Here is a 21510-nt window from a genome sequence, read left to right as displayed (position 1 = left end):
TGGTGGTGATGATGGTCGTGGTGCTGATGATAGAGACAGTAAGAATAATAATGATAGTGGTGATAATATTGGTGAAAATGCTTGTGATAACGGTGACAATGATGATGATGGTTGATGGTGATGATAATTACCAAAATAATTATGGTAATGGTGGTGATGTGTTTATGATAATGGTGACAGTTATGATAAAGTAATGATGATGATTATGGTGAGGAGAAAGGATAGCAGTGGTGACAGTGGTGGTAATAGTCTTAATGATGATGGTGGTGCTGTTATGGTGATGGCAAGAGCAGCAGTGATGACGATGGAGGTGGTGATGATGGTCATGATGGTGGTGGTGTGGGTGATGATGATAGCAATGATGGTGATCGATAGTGGTGATGGTGGTGGAGGTGACAGTGATTGCGCTGTTGGTGACGTGAGGATGTTGATGTGGTGGTGGTGTGGGTGACGATGGTGATGACTATGGTGAGTGATTATGATGATGGTGACAGGGATAGTGGTAACAGTTATGCTGATAGTGATGGTAATGAATATGAGAGCAAAGGAGTGGTCATGATGGTGGCAATGATGATGGTGGGAGTGAAGATGATGGCGGTGAGGTGGGCAGAATGGTAGTGATGATGATGATGGCGATGGTGATGATGATGGTGGTGGTGGTGGTGATGGTGATGATGATGATGGTGGTGGTGATGATGGTGATGATGATGATGGTGGTGGTGAAGGTGATGATGATGATGGTGATGATGATGATGGTGGTGGGAGTGAAGATGACGGTGGTGAGGTGGGCAGAATGGTAGTGATGATGATGATGGTGATGATGATGGTGGTGGTGGTGGTGATGATGGTGATGATGATGATGATGGTGATGATGATGGTGATGGTAATGATGATGATGATGGTGGTGGTGATGATGGTGATGATGATGATGGTGGTGGTGAAGGTGATGATGATGATGGTGATGATGATGGTGGTGGGAGTGAAGATGATGGTGGTGAGGTGGGCAGAATGGTAGTGATGATGATGATGGTAGTGGTGATGATGATGATGGTAGTGGTGATGATGATGATAGTGGTGATGGTGATGATGGTGATGATGATGATGATGGTGATGGTAATGATGATGATGATGGTGGTGGTGATGATGGTGATGATGATGACGACGACGATGACAGTGATGGTGGGTCCACGCCACGGCGCTTATAAAACTGGCATTTCCTATAAGTGAGCTACTACATCCAAGTCTTGGCATACCCTGGAAATAGATGGTTTTGAATGTGTCCACCAAAGGATCTGCACAAACTCAAGGACCCCAAGAACTGGGAAAAGATATCAAAGACCCTAACTCCTTTTTCTTCTGAGGACCCTGCTGAACCATTGCCTGGCCATGCAAAAGGAACTCCGTCAGGGCCACTACCCATTAACACTGGAAAGTTCCCACTTACCTAGTGTCTCGCTGGTAGCAGCCTCTTCACTGGCCTGCATCATCACTGCCTCTCTGTGAGGCAAGTTTGCCATGTACCTGCTCTCCAGCCACCTGCCCACCAATGCCAGCCCCGTGGTTCTATGGGTAACAAGTGCCTGATGAGCTGACTGGAGGCTCAGCTCTGAGTCAGGCTCGGCAGGCTGTGTCCCCAGCTCCACTGTGCAGCACTGTATGTAGCATAAGGGAAGAACTGATGGAGAACACTTGGAGAGATGTGTATATTCTCCCGCTTCTGTCATCTGTCTCTTCTGATTAATACTTACAACACAGCTCTGCACCTGGCCAAAAACCAAATGCCTCCATCTCTCTCAGTGAGTCATAAGCAGGTATAGGACAACTGCCTCTAACAGAGCAGCCTTGGGAGGCGTGGCCACGGGCAGGGAGATGTGGCCATGGGTGGGGAGGCATGGCCAGAGCTGAATCAAAGACCTTAAACTGAATCCTCACAGCTAAGCAAAGCCTTGTGGTCTGTGGGACACGCATTCTTATTAATAAGGACCTTGCTGGAATCCCATGACATGGCCCAAGAGCATTCTCTAGTCTTCATTCAGAAAAAGGTGACCCCATGACCTTTGACCTTGAACCCAACTTGACCTCTGCCCCTCTGAAACTACCTACTTTACTTATTTGCTGGCTATCTTGTCTGTCCCCCAGGTACATGATCACCAGCCTGGACCGTACCCACGCTGGCTTCTACCGCTGCATCGTGCGGAACCGGATGGGGGCCCTGCTACAGCGGCAGACTGAGGTCCAGGTGGCCTGTGAGTACAGTGGGGGACTGGGGCAATACTGGGCCAATACTCTTGCCTTCCATTCCTGCTGTTAAGTCAATGGAGCTCTTCCTGTATGGTCAGGCCAGTCTTTTCATTTTACACCTGGTAGAACCAAGGCCCAGAGAGAGCATGGGAGCTCTCCAAGGTCACAGAAGCTGGTCAGTGGCTTATACCATTTCTCTGTGACAATGCTGGAAAGTCAAGCACTTCCTGGGACAAAGCATGACTTTGACTCTGTCCTTCTCTAGCTCATTTGGCAGGAGCAATGGTAGGCCTGACTTTACTTCCCCCCTCAGGTTTCTCACCTGGAACAATGACAGCACAGCAGTCCCATGGTAACCCTATGTGGGGCAGGGAATGACGTACTGGGGCCAAGGGGTAGAGGGTAGAGCACTTGGTCATTACCAAGCCTTTATGGTTGACTTCTCCCTGCTGCTACCAATGTCCAGAGAGACTCCCTCAGGTATGAGGGGAGGACAGTGTCTGAACTCTAGGTTCCCCAGGGCACACCACTACCCCCCAAGCACTCAGCATCCTTTCCCCCAGACCCACTGCTTCCTGAAGGACCTGCAGCTTGCTGCAAAAGAGACCCATCGAGGGCTCTTTTAAGCTGGCCGATGACATACTGGTGGTCACAGAAGTCTGGGAAATCTTTCTGAGAGCTGAAATTTTACAAGAGAAGCCAACTTAGCTCTGAAAAGTAACTGTGAGTAAACACCAGAGAGAGGCTGATGTGGAGAGAGGAGCTGAGGGTAGAAAGCGCCAACAAAACCTCAATGTGTGTGTGTGTGTGTGTGTGTGTGTGTGTGTGTGTGTGTGTGATGATTAGGGAAAATATCCAGGATCAAAAGTGCAGGACAGGCAAGCCCATAACTCAGTTTGCACCATAAGAGCAAAGCCTGGATCTCAACACTGAGTTTCAGCAAGCTGACAGCACTGGCTGGAGAATGGCCACAGGGCATTTTCCTTTAGCGCCAGGCATGCCCACCGTTGTGACATTTTTGACATGATGTTGTTATTTACAAAATTCACTCCCTTGTAGCATGCATTCAAGTTACAAAAGAAAACTCACAAACACACAATCTCGTGTTTGAAGTATGGTTCTGATTTTATGTTGGCTGCATTCATAGCTAGGGCACATGCAGCCCAAGACTGAGCTGGACACACTAACTTCTCACCATGTCCCTGAATCCTGCAGGTAGATGGATCTGGGAAAGCCCCCAGTGTGCATGCCCATGTGCATGTGAGTGTATGCATGTGTTCAAATGTACTTGTAAAGATTAATCTGCCTTTTGGTTCACGTCTGTAAGAATGAGTGTCTGTGTGCAAATGTGTGTTCATATATATGGGTCTTGAATACTTATGTCTGGATCAGTCTGCCTCAATGTGGCAATACATGTGTCTGTGCGATGGTGTGTCCTCTCATTGCATAGATTTGTGTGTGCAAATGTGCACACAGGTATATCAATGAATATGTAGCCTGAGCTCATGGGTATGTGTGTGCGTGCACCTGGAGAGAGGAGTAGATCTGGCTTGGCCTGTTCTTTTGTCTTGTAAGTGCAAGACAAAACATGCTCTCCCAGCTTTCTCCGTCAATCAGTCTGTCTATCTGTCTGTCTGTCTGTCTGTCTGCCCCTGTCTGTCTTCTTACACTGGGACACCATTCTGAGAGTGAACGGCACCTGCTGTTTCTCCCAACCCCTCATTCACTCTCCCCTCTTCCCTGTGCTCACGCTCACGGACAGGAGGACAGGACGACAGGATGTGACTGGAGAGGAGAATCTGGGCCCTGGGACTTGAAGCAGCTTGCTCCCCAGAAGCCTTTATAGGGATCCTGGAGCTGACAGGCCCTGCCCCAGTTCCCGCCCCTCTCGAGATTGGGCTTGTGACTCTCTGTCTAAGGAGAGATTAATAAGGCAGCTGTCTAACAACTAATGATAATGGCAAAGTCGTTTTTTAAATAAAAAAAAAAAAGATCCTTTACATGTTTTTAATTACTGCAATTAGGGGAAGTCAATAAAACCTCTCCCCTGACCCGGCCCCCTCCCTGGCCCCACTCAGAGTCTCTTCTTTGTAGCTTAAAAGTTGCCGTAAATTTCTGCCATTGAGCGGGTGGAATGAATGGCAGGGAGGCTGGCTCTCCAGACTTCTGGATTCCCATGAACCCAGCTCTTATCACATCTGGGGCCTCTCTGGTCCAGCCCCACGTCCCTTGTTATCAGTGTCCTGCCAACCGCTCATTGAAAATGGGATTCAGGATCCTTCTGTGGTCGCCAGGACTGAAGCATCACTGAAGGGCCTCTGGTTGGCCTGCTTCTCCTGGTTTCCCATCTACAGCATGGGTGTGGATAAAGGATGAGATAGCAGGGACTGTGCAGCCACTTTGGGGCAATGTGACAGGTTTGTCATGAGCATCCATGGCTGAATATTTACGCCAGTTACAAATGGCTGTAGCTAGCCAGGTGTGGTAGCATATGCCTGTCAGTCATGTCAGTGCTCAGGGCTCTGGACCAGAGAGCTGCCAATGGGTTACAGGCCAACCTCAGAAACATGACAATACCCTGCCTGGAGAAAAACAGAGAAGAAAGAACTTGCAGTTGCTGTAGAGTGTCCCACAGCATTCCCAGCACAGCTCCAGGTAGTGATGAGACACAATCAAGATCCTACCCTCCACTCGGGTGGCAGAGGCAGAAAGTTCTCTGAGTTCAAGGCCAGCCTGGTCTACAGAGTGAGTTCCAGGTCAGCCAAGGCTACATAGAGAAACCGAGTCTTGAGAAAAAGAATTGCTACCCTCCAGGAAAATGAAACTCTCTCTCTCTCTCTCTCTCTCTCTCTCTCTCTCTCTCTCTCTCTCTCTCTCTCTCTCTCTCTCTCTCTCTCTCTCTGTGGTGTGTGTGTGTGTGTGTGTGTGTGTGTGTGTGTGTATGTGTGTGTGTGTGTGTGTGTCCCATGAATGAATGCAGTGAAGAATCTGGTAGGAAGGTGGGTGAGCGACAGAGAGGAAGAATACTCCAAGCCAGGGAACAGCATGTGTAAAGGCCCTGTGGTATACTTGAGGCCAAGGTGGCTGGAGCAGAGTGAGGGCAGCTAAGAGCATCAGGGGAAAGATGGGGATGTGGGACCTTTGGGATGGACCCTGCTCAGAATGAGCTGGAAGTCACTGACGGTTGAGGCAGGATGGTTGAGATTGGTGGAGAGAGGTGTGTTGTCCTTGTGATAAATGTAGCAATCCACAAGGAGATACTTGGCCATGTGCACCCAACTGTCAAAGCCCAGCGTCCATCCAGACCCCATGTGAGAGAGATACACATACATAATTGGTAACTTGGTGAGATTTGGGGAGTCATGGGTGGCACGATTAGTCAAGTTGCCATGTGTACACCCTTCTAGCCAGCAGTGGCATCTTTGGAGTGGCACCCTAGAGGTCTCCCCAGAGCCTGTGTGCTGGAAGGGCCAAGATGGGTTACACACGGCATCAGAACCATGTGACCCAGAATCCCAGGCAGCTGTGAAGATGACTGAATTCAAATCCAGGATTTCAGAGTGGGGAATGCCACAAATCACATTACCGCACACCCCCCCCCAAAAAAAAATCACAAGAGACCATGTACAGAGTAATCCCAGGGGTGAATGTTTAAAATTAGGTTGAATTAGCCATGAAAAGCCCAAGGAACCCCTGTTGGGAGGACATGCAGGTAGGTGGCCCAGCATTGCAGAGAGAGGTTAGCCCAGAAGAGGGTAGGGTGGGATAGGGAGGCAGCCCTGACTTCTGTGCTAAGTGCTGCGTACAGACAGGACAGGGGTGTTGATTTTCTTCTTCAAATTATACATATAATTATATTCATTTTGCATGCATGATCCATCTCGGGATTTAAAGATAAGTCTGTGCAGGGATGTTCTCAGCAACAGAATCCTTACCTTACAGCCCCTTTTAAGCTCTAACAAAGACATCAAGAGTGAGCTCCAGGCCACATCCCACTGCGCCTCAGGCCACAGTCCTCTGCTCTGGGGGAGACAGTCTGAAAGGCTGGCTAGGCCCTCCAGGGCATAACATGGTGGGCGGGTAGATAGATTAGCAGCATTTAGAGAGTTAGCAAAGAGAGTAAGGAAATTCCTCAGAGAACCTGGACCCTGTCTGCCCTCCCTTCCTCTGCCTGGCTCCCACGCTGGCATGCTGGCCTCCTTAGTAGCCTCTCCCTGCTCCATTCAGCACATCCCAGCTGTGCGCATGGGACTGAAAAGAGCAAATGTATACAGTGGATGCTTCCTGCTTGGGCCAGGGCTCTCTCAGCAGACCCTGGAGCTCATGTGACATTAAAAAGGAGAGGCTGCCTGGGATGTGGGAGTCACGGTGAGGCACGGACTCTGTGCAGCGGAGGGGTAGGGGATGGGATCTGTGTGGAACAGAGACCAAGGCTAACCAAGCCATCCTTCCTCCATCTATCCCACCGTAAACATATATGCATGCCCACCCACAACCATCCACACACATGTGAGAACATATTCAGCCATCCCACGCGCACACACATATTTTATATACATATATACGTATATATATAACCATCTACTATATATATATATATATATTTATACACATCTACTCTACTTACATATATACATTCCTCCACATATACAATCGTACACCTATACCTAAAACAACCACACATAACCACATACAATCCATCTGCTAATTTAATAATCCATTCCTTTCTTCATTCTTAGCTACCCACTCTACCATCAATCCAGTCCTCCATGCATCCATTCACCCATGCAGCCTTCCATCTCTCCATCCATCCAGTAACCCCACCCTACTGTCCTTTTAGTTGCTGTCTGTATGCTCTCCTTCTGTCTCACCTTGCACCCACACATGCATGCACACACATACACATAGGCTTACACACACACACACACACACACACACACACACATACACACACACACACACAGAGCTACACCTACCCTTTATTTATGCCTCATCTTAAAAGATGCCTCTCCCATGCCTGGGAAGGTTTTCCTAGCACTTCTCAGAGAATTCTGTCCTTTCTTTCCCAGTTGTCACAGATACCACCAAATACTGCCTTGTGGACTTGTCTGCCAGACCAGGTCATAAGCTCAACAACTAGGTCTTTTTTTTTTTCCTTTAAAAACATTTTTTAATTGTCTGAGTATGTGTGGTGTGAGCCTTTCGGAGTCTATGATACCATGTCCACGCAGAAACTCAAGGAGACTAGGAGAGGGCGCAGGATCCCCCTGGAACTGGAGTTACAGATTGTTGTGTGTCCACATGTGGATGCTGGGAGCTGAATCTAGGTCCCCTGAAAGAGCAGTGTGAGCCTTAACTGCTGATCCATCTCTCCAGCCCCAAGAGACCATGTCCTTCATCAGCACCTCGTCAGAGTCCACCTGACACACACTAGAGCTCCATGGGAGCTGGTGGTTCTAGGCAGAGCAAGGACCTAGCCATCTGGTAGGCAACTGCTTATGAATCCAGCAGACTCCACATGCCTGCCCATGCTGATCACCCAGGAGAAGGGAAGAAAGAGCACAGGAGAATACTGACGGCACAGAGGTCAGGGGTGGGGGGTGCAGAGGGAGGTGGCACCGCGCTGGGCCGTAACTGCTTAATGTTGGATCAGCCACTTCCTCTCCATGAACCTTCATTTCCTCACAGACCAAATGGAGCTAATAAAACAAGAGAGAGTGTGGAGAAGGAAACACTATTATCATGAAATTGCTTTAAATTGTTTAAATCTATCTTCTGAGTTCTGTGAAAAGTTTTTTTTAAATAGATAAAAATTATTATAAGAACTAAAGTCAGCATGATTTATTGACGTGATTTTTTTATAGATAGGGCCAAGTAATAGGAATTAATAAACAACTAAAAATGCATATTTGTTAAAATCTAGGTTGTCACGTTATCAGAGGCTCAAATGAAATAATGCATATACAGGCTGTCCGGAAAGAAGCCCAGAATAGGGTAAATGCAGGATTTTCATTCTATTTGGATGGTTTGGGGATAATCTTTGTTGAGGAGGTAATGTTTACTCTAAATCATGAAAAATGTACAGGATTCTAGCATTTTAGTGCTGAAAATATTAGATATACTTATTTGGCAGTTTTACACACTCTTTCTGTTTTTATGGCTACATAACAAATGACCCCAAGACACCATGCTGCAGAGCAATATTGGTACGCTCACATGGTCTGTGAGTCTGGAGTCTGGACAGGGCACAGTGAGGACAAGACACAGCCAGTCCCACTTGGTGGCACCTGTGGTGTCTGTGGCAGACACAGGCTGCGGGTGAAATCCCAGGTGTTCATCCAGGAATCTAGTGTTGGTGCTAATCACCTGGGGACCTCAGTTCTCCTCCACCAAGGTATCTCCACACACACACTCGCGTTGAGAGTCCTCACAACATGGTGGCTGGATTCTAAGGGTGCCTATCTGTCAAGTAGAGCCAGGTAGATGCTGTCTCCTTTGACTAGCCTCACCTTTAAAACCACAGAGCCCCGCTTCCAGCATGTTCTATTGATAGAGCAGTCTTAAGCTCCCAAGACTCAAGGGGAGGGTATATGTGGGAGAAATGTGAGTCACAGTATAATAAGAGCAGTGGCAAAGGGGTAAATATTGATTCAGGCACCTTTGGGGAGATGCCATCTGGAACATACACATCAGCTCACTTCTTCAGTACAGCTCACGAGGATAGTAGCCTTGTATTTCACTTTTATAAGAGAGGAGATTTTAGTTCCATGAGGTCAAGGGTCAGAGACTTGGAGACGTATGGGGCTAGGATTTGAACTCTGCTTTTGATGTCTCCAAAGCTGCTATGATTTATACAGCACCTGCCAAAGTTAAAATAAGGGTGCCATCGCCAGCTCTTCTCTTTTAAAACACTAAGTTGGTTCCATTATGCAGGATGCTGGAGAGCCATGGTACTGGGCTGAACTATGGCTCATCCTGCTGGCATTCTAGGCAGGTGCCTAGCAAAAATAAAGCCTGGCTGTGGGAAGTAGGGTGTATGTCACTCATGGTGGCAGGGTGAGCTGTGGGCATTAAAGCAAGCAAGGCTGGTCCCAGTCTGGTTATGGAGGACCTTGAGTACAGACAAAGAGGATCAAGACTTCCCTGGGGCAATAAAGAGACCCCATCAGCTCTAAATGAGTTAACAACAACAACAACAAAAAGCCCAGGACAGTGCATGGGGGGAGGGAGTGGGGGGTGATCTAAATGTAGATCAGGAGTCGGTGGCTCACAGAATGGACTAACCAGTTGGGAGGGCCTTGGTTCATGAGACAGCACCAGCATCGAAGGACTTTGTGGGGAATAGGGAAGGGAACACCAATGATGCCAAGAATTTGAGCTCAAGTGGGTGGGTCAAAGGGACAGATATAGGACAATAAACAACACAAAACGTAGAGCTTGTTGAGGAGGTAGCAAGATCTCCCCTACACTCCCAGCACGCAACCCTCACCACCACCACCCCACCCACAGCAGACTATTCCCTTGGAGTCCAGGGACGAATTGGAGCTGGAGATATGGGAGTTATTTGCAGAGAGGTCATGGTCAACGTCAGGTGAGCCACCAATGGATCAGGGTGCCTAAGAGGGACAAGCCCAGGCTAGAGAAAATGAGCTGGTGTGCCAGCAGCCTTGCACTGGGGTGTGCCAGCATTTGGCGGTGCCTCTGCCAGCAATGAAATCAGGAGTTCATTGGCTCATGGGCTTTCCCCACATCCCAGGAAAGCAGGAAGTGGGGAGTACCCTGGTGGGTTTGCCAAGTCCCCAGGGACTCTGCCTGTAATGGAGTAGAAGGACCCAGGACTGCCTTCAGCCAACACAGCAGCCTTAACTCATGCCTGAGACACTTCAAATATACTGGTGCCTGGACCCCACCCACTCCAGCTCTCACCTCTGGAGAAACAAGAGCTCCTAAAGGGGCCCCTGAGCCAGGCAGAGGACCAGGCTGACCAAGGACAGGAAAGAGGCCCATGGTGTTAGGAGCTGACAAACAGCTTCTGCCACCGTAGGAATGTGTTCTTGTAGTTAGGGACCCTGGGTGAAAGAGAAACTAAGGTGCCATAAGCCATACTCTGAACCCCCAGTACATGGAGGCCTGCTGGTCTGACGAGCCCAGATCAAAGCATGTCACAGTAATAGATTAAAGGGTGGGGTGGGGACTAACAGGGAGTATCACCATCTGTACTCCATACCAAAGAAATGGGAAGCTTTGTGGGGGGCGAGGGGGATCCCAAAAGCATCTTTCAATTCAGGCACTCCCGATACACAGCTGACCAATGGTGTCACAGGTGAATGCAGATGCTCTACCCCAGGTATCATGAGAGACAATGGGTTCTGACCAGGGAGGTCCAGGGGTTCACTCTGCATGCCTCAAGGTGCCCAGGGTACCTGTGCTGTGGCCTCATGCATCACACTTGCAGTCTCAAGGATGCACATTCATTGTTAAGGTGACGGAAGTCCCGCTACTGCTTCCCAAGGCCCACCCCTAAAACACTCCTGTGAGAGCCAGTCCCTTCAGCCAGCAGGCAGGCTAGCAGGCAGGGGTCCCAAAGACACACACAGACACACACACAGACACACACACACACACACACACACACACACACACACACACACACACAAGTTCTCTGTTTTCTTCCTGGCTCATAGAAGAACAGGGCCAGGAACAGCGTTTCCACTTATCTGCCAAGGGCTGGGCGTGCTTTCAAAAGAGCAGCGGAGTGTTTCTGTTCAGGGGAGGCCTCACTCATTCCCACATGTGCACCCTTCCCTCTGCCTAAGGGCACAGAGGTCCAGACCCAAGACACCACAGCCTAATCCCGTGCTATACTGAAATAGTCTCACCAGGCCGGGATGGGGAAAGGGCAACCTAATTCCATGGTTCGGGATCTGAGTTCAAATCCTGCCTCTGTTCCGTGCCAGCTATCTGACCTTAGACGGGTTAATTAATTTAGCTGTGTGAAATAAGGATAAGCCTCTCGTGGCTGTTGGCTGAATCAATCAAGTGAAGGATACATGGGTACAGATTACACAGAACCTAAATGTCAAAGCAGGGCACATCAGGACTAGCAGGACAAAGCAGGACTACTAGTGGAAGTAAGGAAAGTGTTGACTCTCATGTCCTGTGACAGCCGCATTGTCTATGAACGTGTTGGCCTGTACTCTAGCTCTCCTGGAGTGTGTGCTGCCAGAGGAGGGCACGGCTGGACATGCCTGATGGGATGGAGGGTACTCCAAGAGAGGTAGCCATTTCTTCATAGCCATTCTTTTCTCTGCTGGGCAGTCCCTGTGACTGGGTTCACCCCTGACCCTCTGCACCTCCTCTCTCTCTCTCTCTCTCTCTCTCTCTCTCTCTCTCTCTCTCTCTCTCTCTCTCTCTCTCTCTCTCCAGACATGGGGAGCTTTGAAGAAGGCGAGAAGCATCAGAGTGTGTCCCACGGAGAAGCTGCTGTCATCCGAGCACCTCGCATCTCAAGCTTCCCCCGGCCTCAGGTTACCTGGTTCCGTGATGGACGCAAGATCCCACCCAGCAGCCGCATGTGAGGCCCTACTCTGGGTAGACTGGAGGGAAGCTGGTCCTGGCAGGGGAGATCTGGGACCAGATGAAGGCTCCAAATGTGAAGGAGGGCCCTTCCTATAGAAACGTCTCAGTTAATTCTGTAACACGGCCAGCTGGCCACTCCCCTGGGTGGTGAGAGAAGTTTGGTTTATGACGGGTTCTTTTGGAACATGCGTGCAGGGACCAGGGTGTTGCCTCCACACTCAGCCTGAGAATAATTCTGCTCCCAGAAGATTTAAGACACCCAAACATGCCCATGCAAAGGCATTGTTGCCACGGTAACAGGCCCAGGACTCAGGCCATGGCAGGGTGGGTGTGTGCAGGTGTTTATGCTTAGCGGGTGTGACTGGGCTTGCTGTGTGTGTGTGTGTGTGTGTGTGTGTTTTGACTGCAAGGAGTTCGTGTGGCCAGGGAAGGCTGGGGTAGATACACACAGCCCTTTCAGCATGCACAAAGACCCTTCTGTCTTCCTCTGGCCTCGACTGTGGGCTTAGCAGTAAAGCCAACACCCTTCACACACACCCCAAACCCCTCCCCCCAGCAGGCCTCAGCAGATACTGAGCTTCACCTCCTGAGCTGCTCACTGTCCAAAGCTAGCCCAGGCTTTCCACTCCACTGCTCCACTCCAACTCTCCCTTCATTGGAGAAAGGCTACCTTCTCCCAACCTTCCCCTGCAGCTGGCTACAATTTCCAAGCTATGCAGACTGCACGGAGTTCCCCCAGCCCCGCCACCCTGGTCTGTGGGGAGTGGAGGGAGATGGGGACAGGGTTGCCTTTGGGAAGAATCAAGTCCCACAGTAGAATCACAACAAACGATAGCACAGTACTATGGCAATTGCAGAAGCTGTAGGTGATGGGGTTAAGTTCTCAGGACTGTGCTAAGCACCCACACACATATGCCCCTCTTCCCTGGGGCTGATGCAGCCCGTGAGGAAGGAGGCACTCTCTGTCTTGTTCTCTTTCCTATCCCAAGAGTACGTACTCCCAACTTCATTGCTCCGCACTCAAGCCTCACAACAGCCCTATGAAGCAGCTGACGTTACTCCCCAGCAACAATAAAGCAAAGCTGCTGAGGTTTAACTACGTTTCCAGATCTCTCCTAGCTGCTGAGTCGTGCTAATCCTTGCCTTCTGTGAAACATATGTGCAGACAAGCACACAGACACAAGTAAGCGACTGGGCCTCATAGAGAGCTGATCCTGATGCAGCGGTTCTCAATCTGGCCCCCGTGGGAGCTTTGAAATGAACCAATCCTTAGGTTCTTGCCTAAGGCACTCTGATTCCACATAAATGGGATGCTCTTTGGCTGTCAGAATTGTTTAAAGCACCGTGTTTGGTTTTAATGTGTAGGCGGTGTTGAAAACCATCCTCAGAGCTGGGCTTAGTGGCACAAGCCTTTAATTCTCAGCACTTGGGAGGCTGAGGCAGATGGATCTCTGTGAGTTCCAGGCCAGCCTGGTCTACATAGTGAGTTCTAGGATAGCCAGAGCTACCTAGTAAGACGAGAGAGAGAGAGAGAGAGAGAGAGACAGACAGACAGACAGACAGACAGACAGACAGACAGAGACACAGAGAGACAAAGACAGAGAGAGACAGAGACAGAGAGATAGAGAGAGAGAGAGAGACAGAGAGAGATGGAGACAAAGAGAGAGAGACAGAGACAGAGAGAGAGACAGAGAGAGACGGAGAGAGCTGTCTTCAGTATGTATCAGACATCTACAGCCACAGGGTTGCTGTGTAACAAAACATCTCCATAGATCAATTAGCATTTGCTGTCTTTTTCTTAGGAGTGTGAAGATTTGTGGTGTAGGCTGGCCCAGGCTAGGTGCTTCTTATGATTGGGCTCACTGGTCTGGGCTTGTCACTGACTGTTCTGGGATAGCCTTGTGCAGGTCGTTTGGCCGTGTTGCACATGCCTCATCCTCTACCCTGACTGCCTCAGCACATTCTCTGGATATTTCAGAATAGAAAGAGATGAAATACACACTTACCACACCCCTACTCACGTCCCACTGGCAGAACCAGTGACAAGGCAGAACTCGGACAGAAGGCCCTCTGTATCCACACCACTAGGCCATTGGTCTCTTCATGAACAGACAGCCAGCAGGCAGCATGAGGCATAGGTACCCAGCAAGGTGAAGGGTGGAGTATGCTGCAGATGAACAGGTGGACAGCTACCCTACAGTCAAAGTGTGCCTCTCTAGGCTTAAAACTCAATAAATCCAGTTGAATGGATCACCATCGTGCTGATATTGAGATCACATTTTGGAAGGGAAATGTTCTATCTACCACACAGGTGTTGGGACGTGTCATGTCCCAACCGCATTCTAACTCCATGTCTAAGTGTATCCCTTGATAACTCCTGAAGGTGTATCAATGAAGGCATCCTGAAAGCTAATCAACTGACAGTGGATGCCTGGAACTCGGACCTGGAAACAATTCTGAGGCTCCAACCATACTCATGGGAAAGAACTCATGATTTGATTAGTAATGTCTGCCCTGACTGTAAAGGAGGGAGGCATGTTGGCACTTACCTACTACATTTGTAGAGGTAGATGAGTCCTTTGCTTCAGACCCTCTCCTACGGTCACCTAAGAGCATTATATATCCGTTTCTCATTTCCATCCTCCACCCTCACCTGCTTCTCATACCTAGCACTGTTGCTAACAGGATAGAGGAACCTTGGCCTGCACAACTGCATGTATGTGTTTCTCTCTCTCTCTCTCTCTCTCTCTCTCTCTCTCTCTCTCTCTCTCTCTCTCTCTCTCTCTCCTGGTTATATATGACCACTCCTACCCACTTTCATAAACACATCTACCAAATTTATGATGGAGCACTGGAGTGGTTTTATTTTGGTAATTACACTGAATTAATATTCATAGATAAGCAGGAAGGCTCCCTGGATGCAAATCCCCTGCGTCTTTGTGCCGGTGCTCAATATCTGATAAGTGTTATTAGCCAGCAGGCTGTGCAGAGCGCAAAAGGCTCCACTATCTACAGAGTGTGCCTCTTACCCCTGGGCAGGACTCAGATTGGCCCCAAGCCTACTGTTGAAAGGGGACATGATTCCGAACAGAGACACATGCTGGGGGCTTTGGGCACACTCCAAGATGGCTTACTTTCCTCTTAATTAAATTATGAAGCCAGCTCTGTTGGAGCTGCTGAATGAGAGAGCAGCAAATTGGATACAGAACCAGGACCAATCCTGGTGACCCCAAATAAGAGTAGACCCAGCCCCTGCCTAAGAGGTGAGCGTTGGCGTTGGTGCTCCACTCCGAGTTGCTCTCCCCAGCTTCTCCAGGTGTGGGTATGTATGGGGTGCAGCAGACTGGACGCTGTGGCCATACTGGAAATGAGGCATAGCATCCTTCCACAGTTACCTAAAAAAGGCACAGTCAACACGCACAGGGCTGGGGAGCCCATCGACTTTTTCTCCCTCCTGATAGAATCAAGGTGACAAATCAGAGAAGGCTCTGCCTCCCATCTCACTCCATGTCCAGAACTTATGCCCTGTGGCTTCCCAGACCCTCTGGCTCTCAGACTCCACGGCTTCCAGGCTAGAGTGCTAGGGCTGGCAATGCCTGCCGTGGTAACCTATCGACCAAATTCCAGTGAGCTAAAGCCCCATCCAAATTCTGACCTAGAGCAATGGACAGGTACACATAGTCACTTGAAGCCTGGTCTTTAGAGCTCTGCCACCACCAAAACTGATCTCCAAAGTCACCCTGCTCCGGCAGAGGGGAGGCTCCACCCCAGGATGATGCCGGGGTTCCCATGATCTGAGCTTCGAGGGGCCACACACCCGACCCCAGATTAGAAAGATGCAGAGCTGTGCCTTGCTGGCCAGCAGCCACAGCCCCTGACTTGAGACGCGGCTCAAGGCTCCTCTTCAGACAGTTTCTCACTGTGTCTTCGTTCATTTCCACTGCTAGGGATGCAGGGTGCTGTGTTTTGGCTCCTGGCTCTGCGGGGGGTCGGGGGGGGGCTCCAAGTTCAAGGGGCCTTTGCATGTCATGACCTTGATGGCAAAGTCTTGAGGTGGTACAGAGTGCTGTATGAGTACAGTATAGCATGTGAGAGAGAGAGACAGACAGACAGACAGACAGACAGACGGACAGACAGACGGACAGAGACACAGAGAGAGAAAAAGAGAGACACAAAGAGAGACAGACACACACACACAGAGACACAGACACACACACACAACACACACACACAACACACACACACACACAGAGAGAGAGAGAGACAGACAGACAGACAGACAGACAGACAGACGGACAGAGACACAGAGAGAGAAAAAGAGAGACACAAAGAGAGACAGAGACAGACACACACACACAGAGACACAGACACACACACACAACACACACACAGAGAGAGAGAGAGAGAGAGAGAGAGAGAGAGAGAGAGAGAGAGAGAGAGAGTGTGTGTGTGTTCTGGTCTCTCCCTCTTACAAAGCCCCCAATATTCAATCATGAGGCTCTGTCCTAATGACCTCACCCAGCACTAATCACCCCCTACAGCCCCGCCCCTAAATGCCAAGGTCAGAAGAGGTCCCGCCCCTCTTTCTGTCTCATAATGGGGATCAGATTTATTTCAACTCAATCAACGTTGGGGAAGACATTCAAACCACACCCAGGCCATAGCACTCAGCCTCCCACGTGGACAGCCAGGGTCAGACATGTTCCCTTGGGGTAGTGCACCCTGGCCTCTCCCACTACCTGTCCATGTTACTCTCCTGCAGCTGTGGCAGTCATAAAAGGCACCCTGGGAGCAAAATCACCACAGCCGGTTGAGAGCCACGTATGACCGTTCACCGTCCTCTGTGTATTACATTGTCACCTGCATCTCATTAGCTTTGCACAACTGCCGCTTCCGCTATGCACCAAACACTGTGCCACATCTAGAAAACTCCCTAGAAGGACAAAAAGGGACACAAACCTAGGAATGCTGAAGTCCCTTGACCCGCCCCCGCCCCCACCCCCACCCCACCCCACACCCTGGAAGTCCCTCCATCCTAAAACCAGACTGGGCCAAGTGAGGGCTGTGGGCCTGGGGAGATGATGGACCAGTAAAGTGCTTGCCTTGCAAACCTGAATACATGAACACCATTCCTAAGCACAGCATGGGGGCTCCCACTGTAATTCCAGCATGGGGGGGGGAGGGTTGAAGGGTTGGGGGAGGAGCAGAGACAGGAAGATCCCTAGGACACCCTGCCCCTGCTCAGCCAACCTAACCTACATGGTGAGTTCCAAGCCAGTAAGAGACTGTCTCAAAGTGGGAGGATAGCACCTGAGAAACAACACCCAAGGTGGTCCTTTGGCCTACACACAAAAACACGTGCACATGGACCCACATCCGTATACATCCATACTCTCGGGCATGCACACGAGTGCATACACACATACACATGCACTATTCTAGCTTGGCTATGGTGTTACTCTTGTCACCTCATTAGCTAAACGTAAAAAGAGCTCTCCGTAGGGCGTTTAGGGTATCACTTGTGTCCCTAAGCACTGGCGGAGGGCAGAGAGCATGGCACCCTACTGCCCAGAATGGCCCTGATGGCAGGAGGACTCTGAGCCTGAAATGTCCCAAAATGAGGGGCAAGGGGGTGGGGCGGCACAGCCAGGCTAGGAGAGAGCTGGGCCAGAGGGACATTAGTGAGGATGTTTATCTGGGAGCCTGTTTAAAACTCTGTAACATTCACCTAATGGGAAAATTTGAAGAGAATTCAACTGGATTTGTCCTTGTTAAACTAACATTAAGGATGTTTAACAGCTGTCTCGGGCACATCGCATTACAATCTGGAGACAGACTTGGCAAACTAATGGTTTTGTTTGTCACCAGGAGAGTGGGTAAGAGAAGCTGGGCAGAGCTGGTGTGGGCAGCTCTCCAGAACCACTTCACACCCACTTGAGGGGGACCCCCCTGGCTCCCTGTTTTCCTGTCTGCTGGCCTGGTGATGAGCACTGGGAAATGGAAGCAGCCTGGAACAAAAGGCCCATCTGATTTTTATGCTGGGGGCCAGCCCGGTCCCACACTGGGAAGGGGAAACTGATCCCCAGTGAGGAGACTGGAGGGGTGTGGCCCTCAGAAGTCTGGTTCAGGCCAGCCATGGCCTTTGAATCTGCTTAAACTGGTAAAGGAAGGAACCAATCCCAGGGCTGGGACACTGGCTTCATGTATAAAGTGCTTGCCTTGCAAACACAAGGATCTGAATTTGATTCTCAGAACCCAAGTGTAGTGGGTCACATGTGTAACCCCAGCGCTGGGGAGGCAGAGACAGGCTGGTCCTTGGGGTTCACTGGCCAGCTAGCATAGCTGAATCAGTGAGTTCCAGGCCACTGACAGACCCTGTGTTAACAAAGATGATCATTTGAACAGCACCTGAAATTGACCTCTGGCTAGACACACATGCATGCACACACACGCGCGCACGCACGTGCACACACGCATGCACACACACGTACACACATACATGCACATCCATGTGTGCATGCACATAAGCATGCACATACACACAGAGGTACGCTCATGCACACACACACATGTATACACACATGCACACACATACATGCATGTGCGCGCATGCATGCACATACACACACGTGTATACACATGTGCACACACATGCATGTGTGCATGCACACAAGCATGCACACACAGGTGTGCCCATGCACACACACACACACACACACTGATCCTAGAGTCATCCGTGTTACCCATCATCATTCACTGTCATTCACTCCGAGAACTTTTGGCAGAAGCATCCTCACAAAGCCATCAAGACTGTGATATGGACAGGAACCGAATTCCAAGAGGGTCAGAGGCAAAAAGCCTGGAACCTGCCCCCTGGGTGGGCTCTGAGAAAGCCCCAGCTTCAGGGAACGAAGGGATGGTTGGGGTGTGATGGGCAGCGCCCCAATCATGGCAGATTCTCTGCACACACTGACACTGGGTTTTAGCAGTAGATGGCTGGGGTAGAGGCAGAGGTTGTCTTGGAGGCTACTCTCTTCCCAGGTAGGGGAGTGTATAGTCAGATCCTCCAGCCACCCAGCCTGGCTCCAAGCCCTTTTGAGCCCCTATCCAAAAGAATCTTTTGCCTCTTCTCAGAGCCATCACGCTGGAGAACACCCTGGTCATCCTGTCCACAGTGGCTCCCGACGCCGGCCGCTACTACGTGCAGGCGGTTAACGACAAGAACGGAGACAACAAGACCAGCCAGCCCATCACTCTCGCCGTAGAAAGTAAGTAAGCGCAGAGCTGGGGACCATCACTGAGCAGAAACCAACATGTCATTAAATCTCAGGAATGGGGCTCCAGGGGGCTGTTGGGACAATGGAGTGGTAGGGGAGGTAGGGCTGGGGATAGAGGGGTGGAGCAGTCTTCAGAGGAGGAGGAGGAGGAGCTGCAGTCTGTGTAGCTGGACAGGGTGAGGGAAACCAGTGAAGGTCACAGGCAGGATGAAGTGGTGTTCTGGAAGATGTTTCCATGGCAGACACTGTCTCAGGAGACGGTAGGCTTGTTATAACCACTAGCAAATCCAATGGAGGCTAGGAGAAGGTAGAAGCAAGTGAGACACTGTGCACTCATGTGCATGGATGCCAGACACCCCAGGCTCAGGTGCACATGGAGACAGCACCCAAGAAGATCGGAAGCTTGTTTTAAAAGAAATACGCTGTCTGCCCAGCTGGCACATAAAAGCACTGTTGCCGCTTGGAGGCGGGAATACCTCTTACTCTTCCCCAGGTTTCTACCTATGCCCATCTTCAGGTACATGGCTTCCTGGAAGCCCAGCCCACCATAAGCCTGCCCCAGGGTCCTCTGGCGTAGCGACACCCCTTCAGTTGAGGCTAGAGCAGGGTTGTCACCCCTAGTCTGATTCTCCCTGGCCTAACCTCAGGCTAGAGAAGGTGAGATGGATAGCCAGGGTGCCTCCTAAGCTGGGAGTCACTAAACCAAGTCTGACCACCACCTCCCAAAGTGGCTGATCACCATACAATCGGAGAGGGAGGGAAGCCAGGTGTTCACGTACCTCCACATCTGTCTGATTCCCACTCCCAAAGCACATCTCACTTATCACTCATGCCACACCCATATGCATCCATCAGTAGCAAGTTGGGTGTGTCTGTCCTTTCTTATCCTAGCTTCTGTCTGCCAGTTTCTAGAACATTCGTAGACTGCTCACCCCCACCCACCTCCATCTCCTCACTGGGCCTTCCAAGCTCCAACAGGACTCCTTTTTGTAGACCCAGTTGATCTCTTCTTCCAAGCCCGTTTCCCATCTTCCTGGGGGAAAACTTGAACTTGGGAAAGAAAACCCACTCTGGATACTGGCCAGAGACAATCGCAGATGTCACCTCTGACATGACCTGAGCCGAGGCTGTTTATACAGTAACAAAGAATTTGGGGGTTTTTGTTTGTTTGTTTGGTTGGTTGGTTGGTTTTTTGTTTGTTTGTTTTTTGTTTTTTTGGGGGGGTTGGTTTTTTTTTCTAGAGATTTCTCAATGATAAAGTTACCCAGAGTCTCTTGGAACCCAGATATCTTTTGTAAGAATTAGTGTCAAGGGCTGGGCGTGGTGGCGCACACCTTTAATCCCAGCACTTGGGAGGCAGAGGCAAGTTTGAGGCCATCCTGGTCTACAAAGCGAGTCCAGGACAGCCAAGGCTAACACAGAGAGACCCTGTCTCAAAAATAAATAAATAAATAAATAAGAATTAGTGTCAAACCAGGAATGTAGATCAGTTGGTTGAGTGTTTGCCTACCACACACAGGCCCTGGTTTCCAACTTCCAAATCATGTAAAATTGGGTGTGGTAGCAAATCGTGGGATCCCGGCATTTAAGAGGTAGAGGCAGAAAGATCAGGAGTTCAAGGTTGTCCTTGGCTACATAGCAAATAGGGAGTCAGTCGGAGACACAAGAGACAAGGGGATGTGCTGGAAGTGGTGGCACATTCCTTTAATCCCAGCACTCTGGAGGCAGAGGCAGGAGGATCTCTCGTCATGAAGACCAGGCTGTCCTTGTCTATATAATGAGATCCTGTCTCAGAGAGAGAGAGAGGTGGGGAGGGAAAGAGGAACACACACACAGACACACACAGACACGGAGATAAAGTCATGGAGTGAGTTGTCCAAGTTAAATGGAGGCATCTTCTGAGTGACTCAGTTTACCCCAGATCTACTGTCAGGGGAGCCCTCCTCTGTGTTCCTCCTCCAGCATCCAGCTTCTCCTCTTAAGAAACGGAGGCAGCAGCTGGGCAGTGGTGGCGCATGCCTTTAATCCCAGCACTTGGGAGGCAGAGGCAGGCAGATCTCTGTGAGTTCGAGGCCAACCTGGTATACAGAGCGAGTTCCAGGACAGCTAGAGCTACACAGAGAAACCCTGTCTTGAAAAACCAAAAAGAGAGAAAGAAAAGAGGGAAAGAAGGAAGGAAAGAAGGAAGGAAGGAAGGAAGGAAGGAAGGAAGGAAGGAAGAACTGAGGCAGCCCATGGTAGCACGCTCTCTCTCTTCTACCTCAAACCACCCCAGCCTTCCAGCCAGCCCAAAGGAGGCCAGAAAGCCACTTCTGTCCCACTCATCTGCCTCCACCCCAGCACCCCCTCCAGCTGCCAGTCTCCCTCATTCTAAAACCCATCCATTCTTACATCCTCAGCTGTGATTAATGCC

At 50.1% G+C, this 21510-nt stretch overlaps 1 protein-coding gene across 1 annotated transcript in view; it reads left to right on the top strand.

Moving 5' to 3' along the window:
- Positions 1-2142: 2142 nt before the first annotated feature.
- The window catches only part of Sdk2 (sidekick cell adhesion molecule 2), a 123258-nt gene continuing 103890 nt past the window's right edge, over positions 2143-21510 (top strand). Inside the window, exons 1-3 of the mRNA XM_051158991.1 lie at positions 2143-2246; positions 11668-11815; positions 18955-19088. Coding sequence (XP_051014948.1) covers positions 2144-2246; positions 11668-11815; positions 18955-19088 — 385 coding nt within the window. The 5' untranslated portion in view covers position 2143. The remainder of the gene's footprint in view (positions 2247-11667; positions 11816-18954; positions 19089-21510) is intronic.

The sequence above is a fragment of the Acomys russatus genome, chromosome 16, assembly GCF_903995435.1.
Source record: "Acomys russatus chromosome 16, mAcoRus1.1, whole genome shotgun sequence".
NCBI classification, from domain to species: domain Eukaryota; kingdom Metazoa; phylum Chordata; class Mammalia; order Rodentia; family Muridae; genus Acomys; species Acomys russatus.
This window is presented reverse-complemented; position numbering and strand designations above follow the sequence as displayed.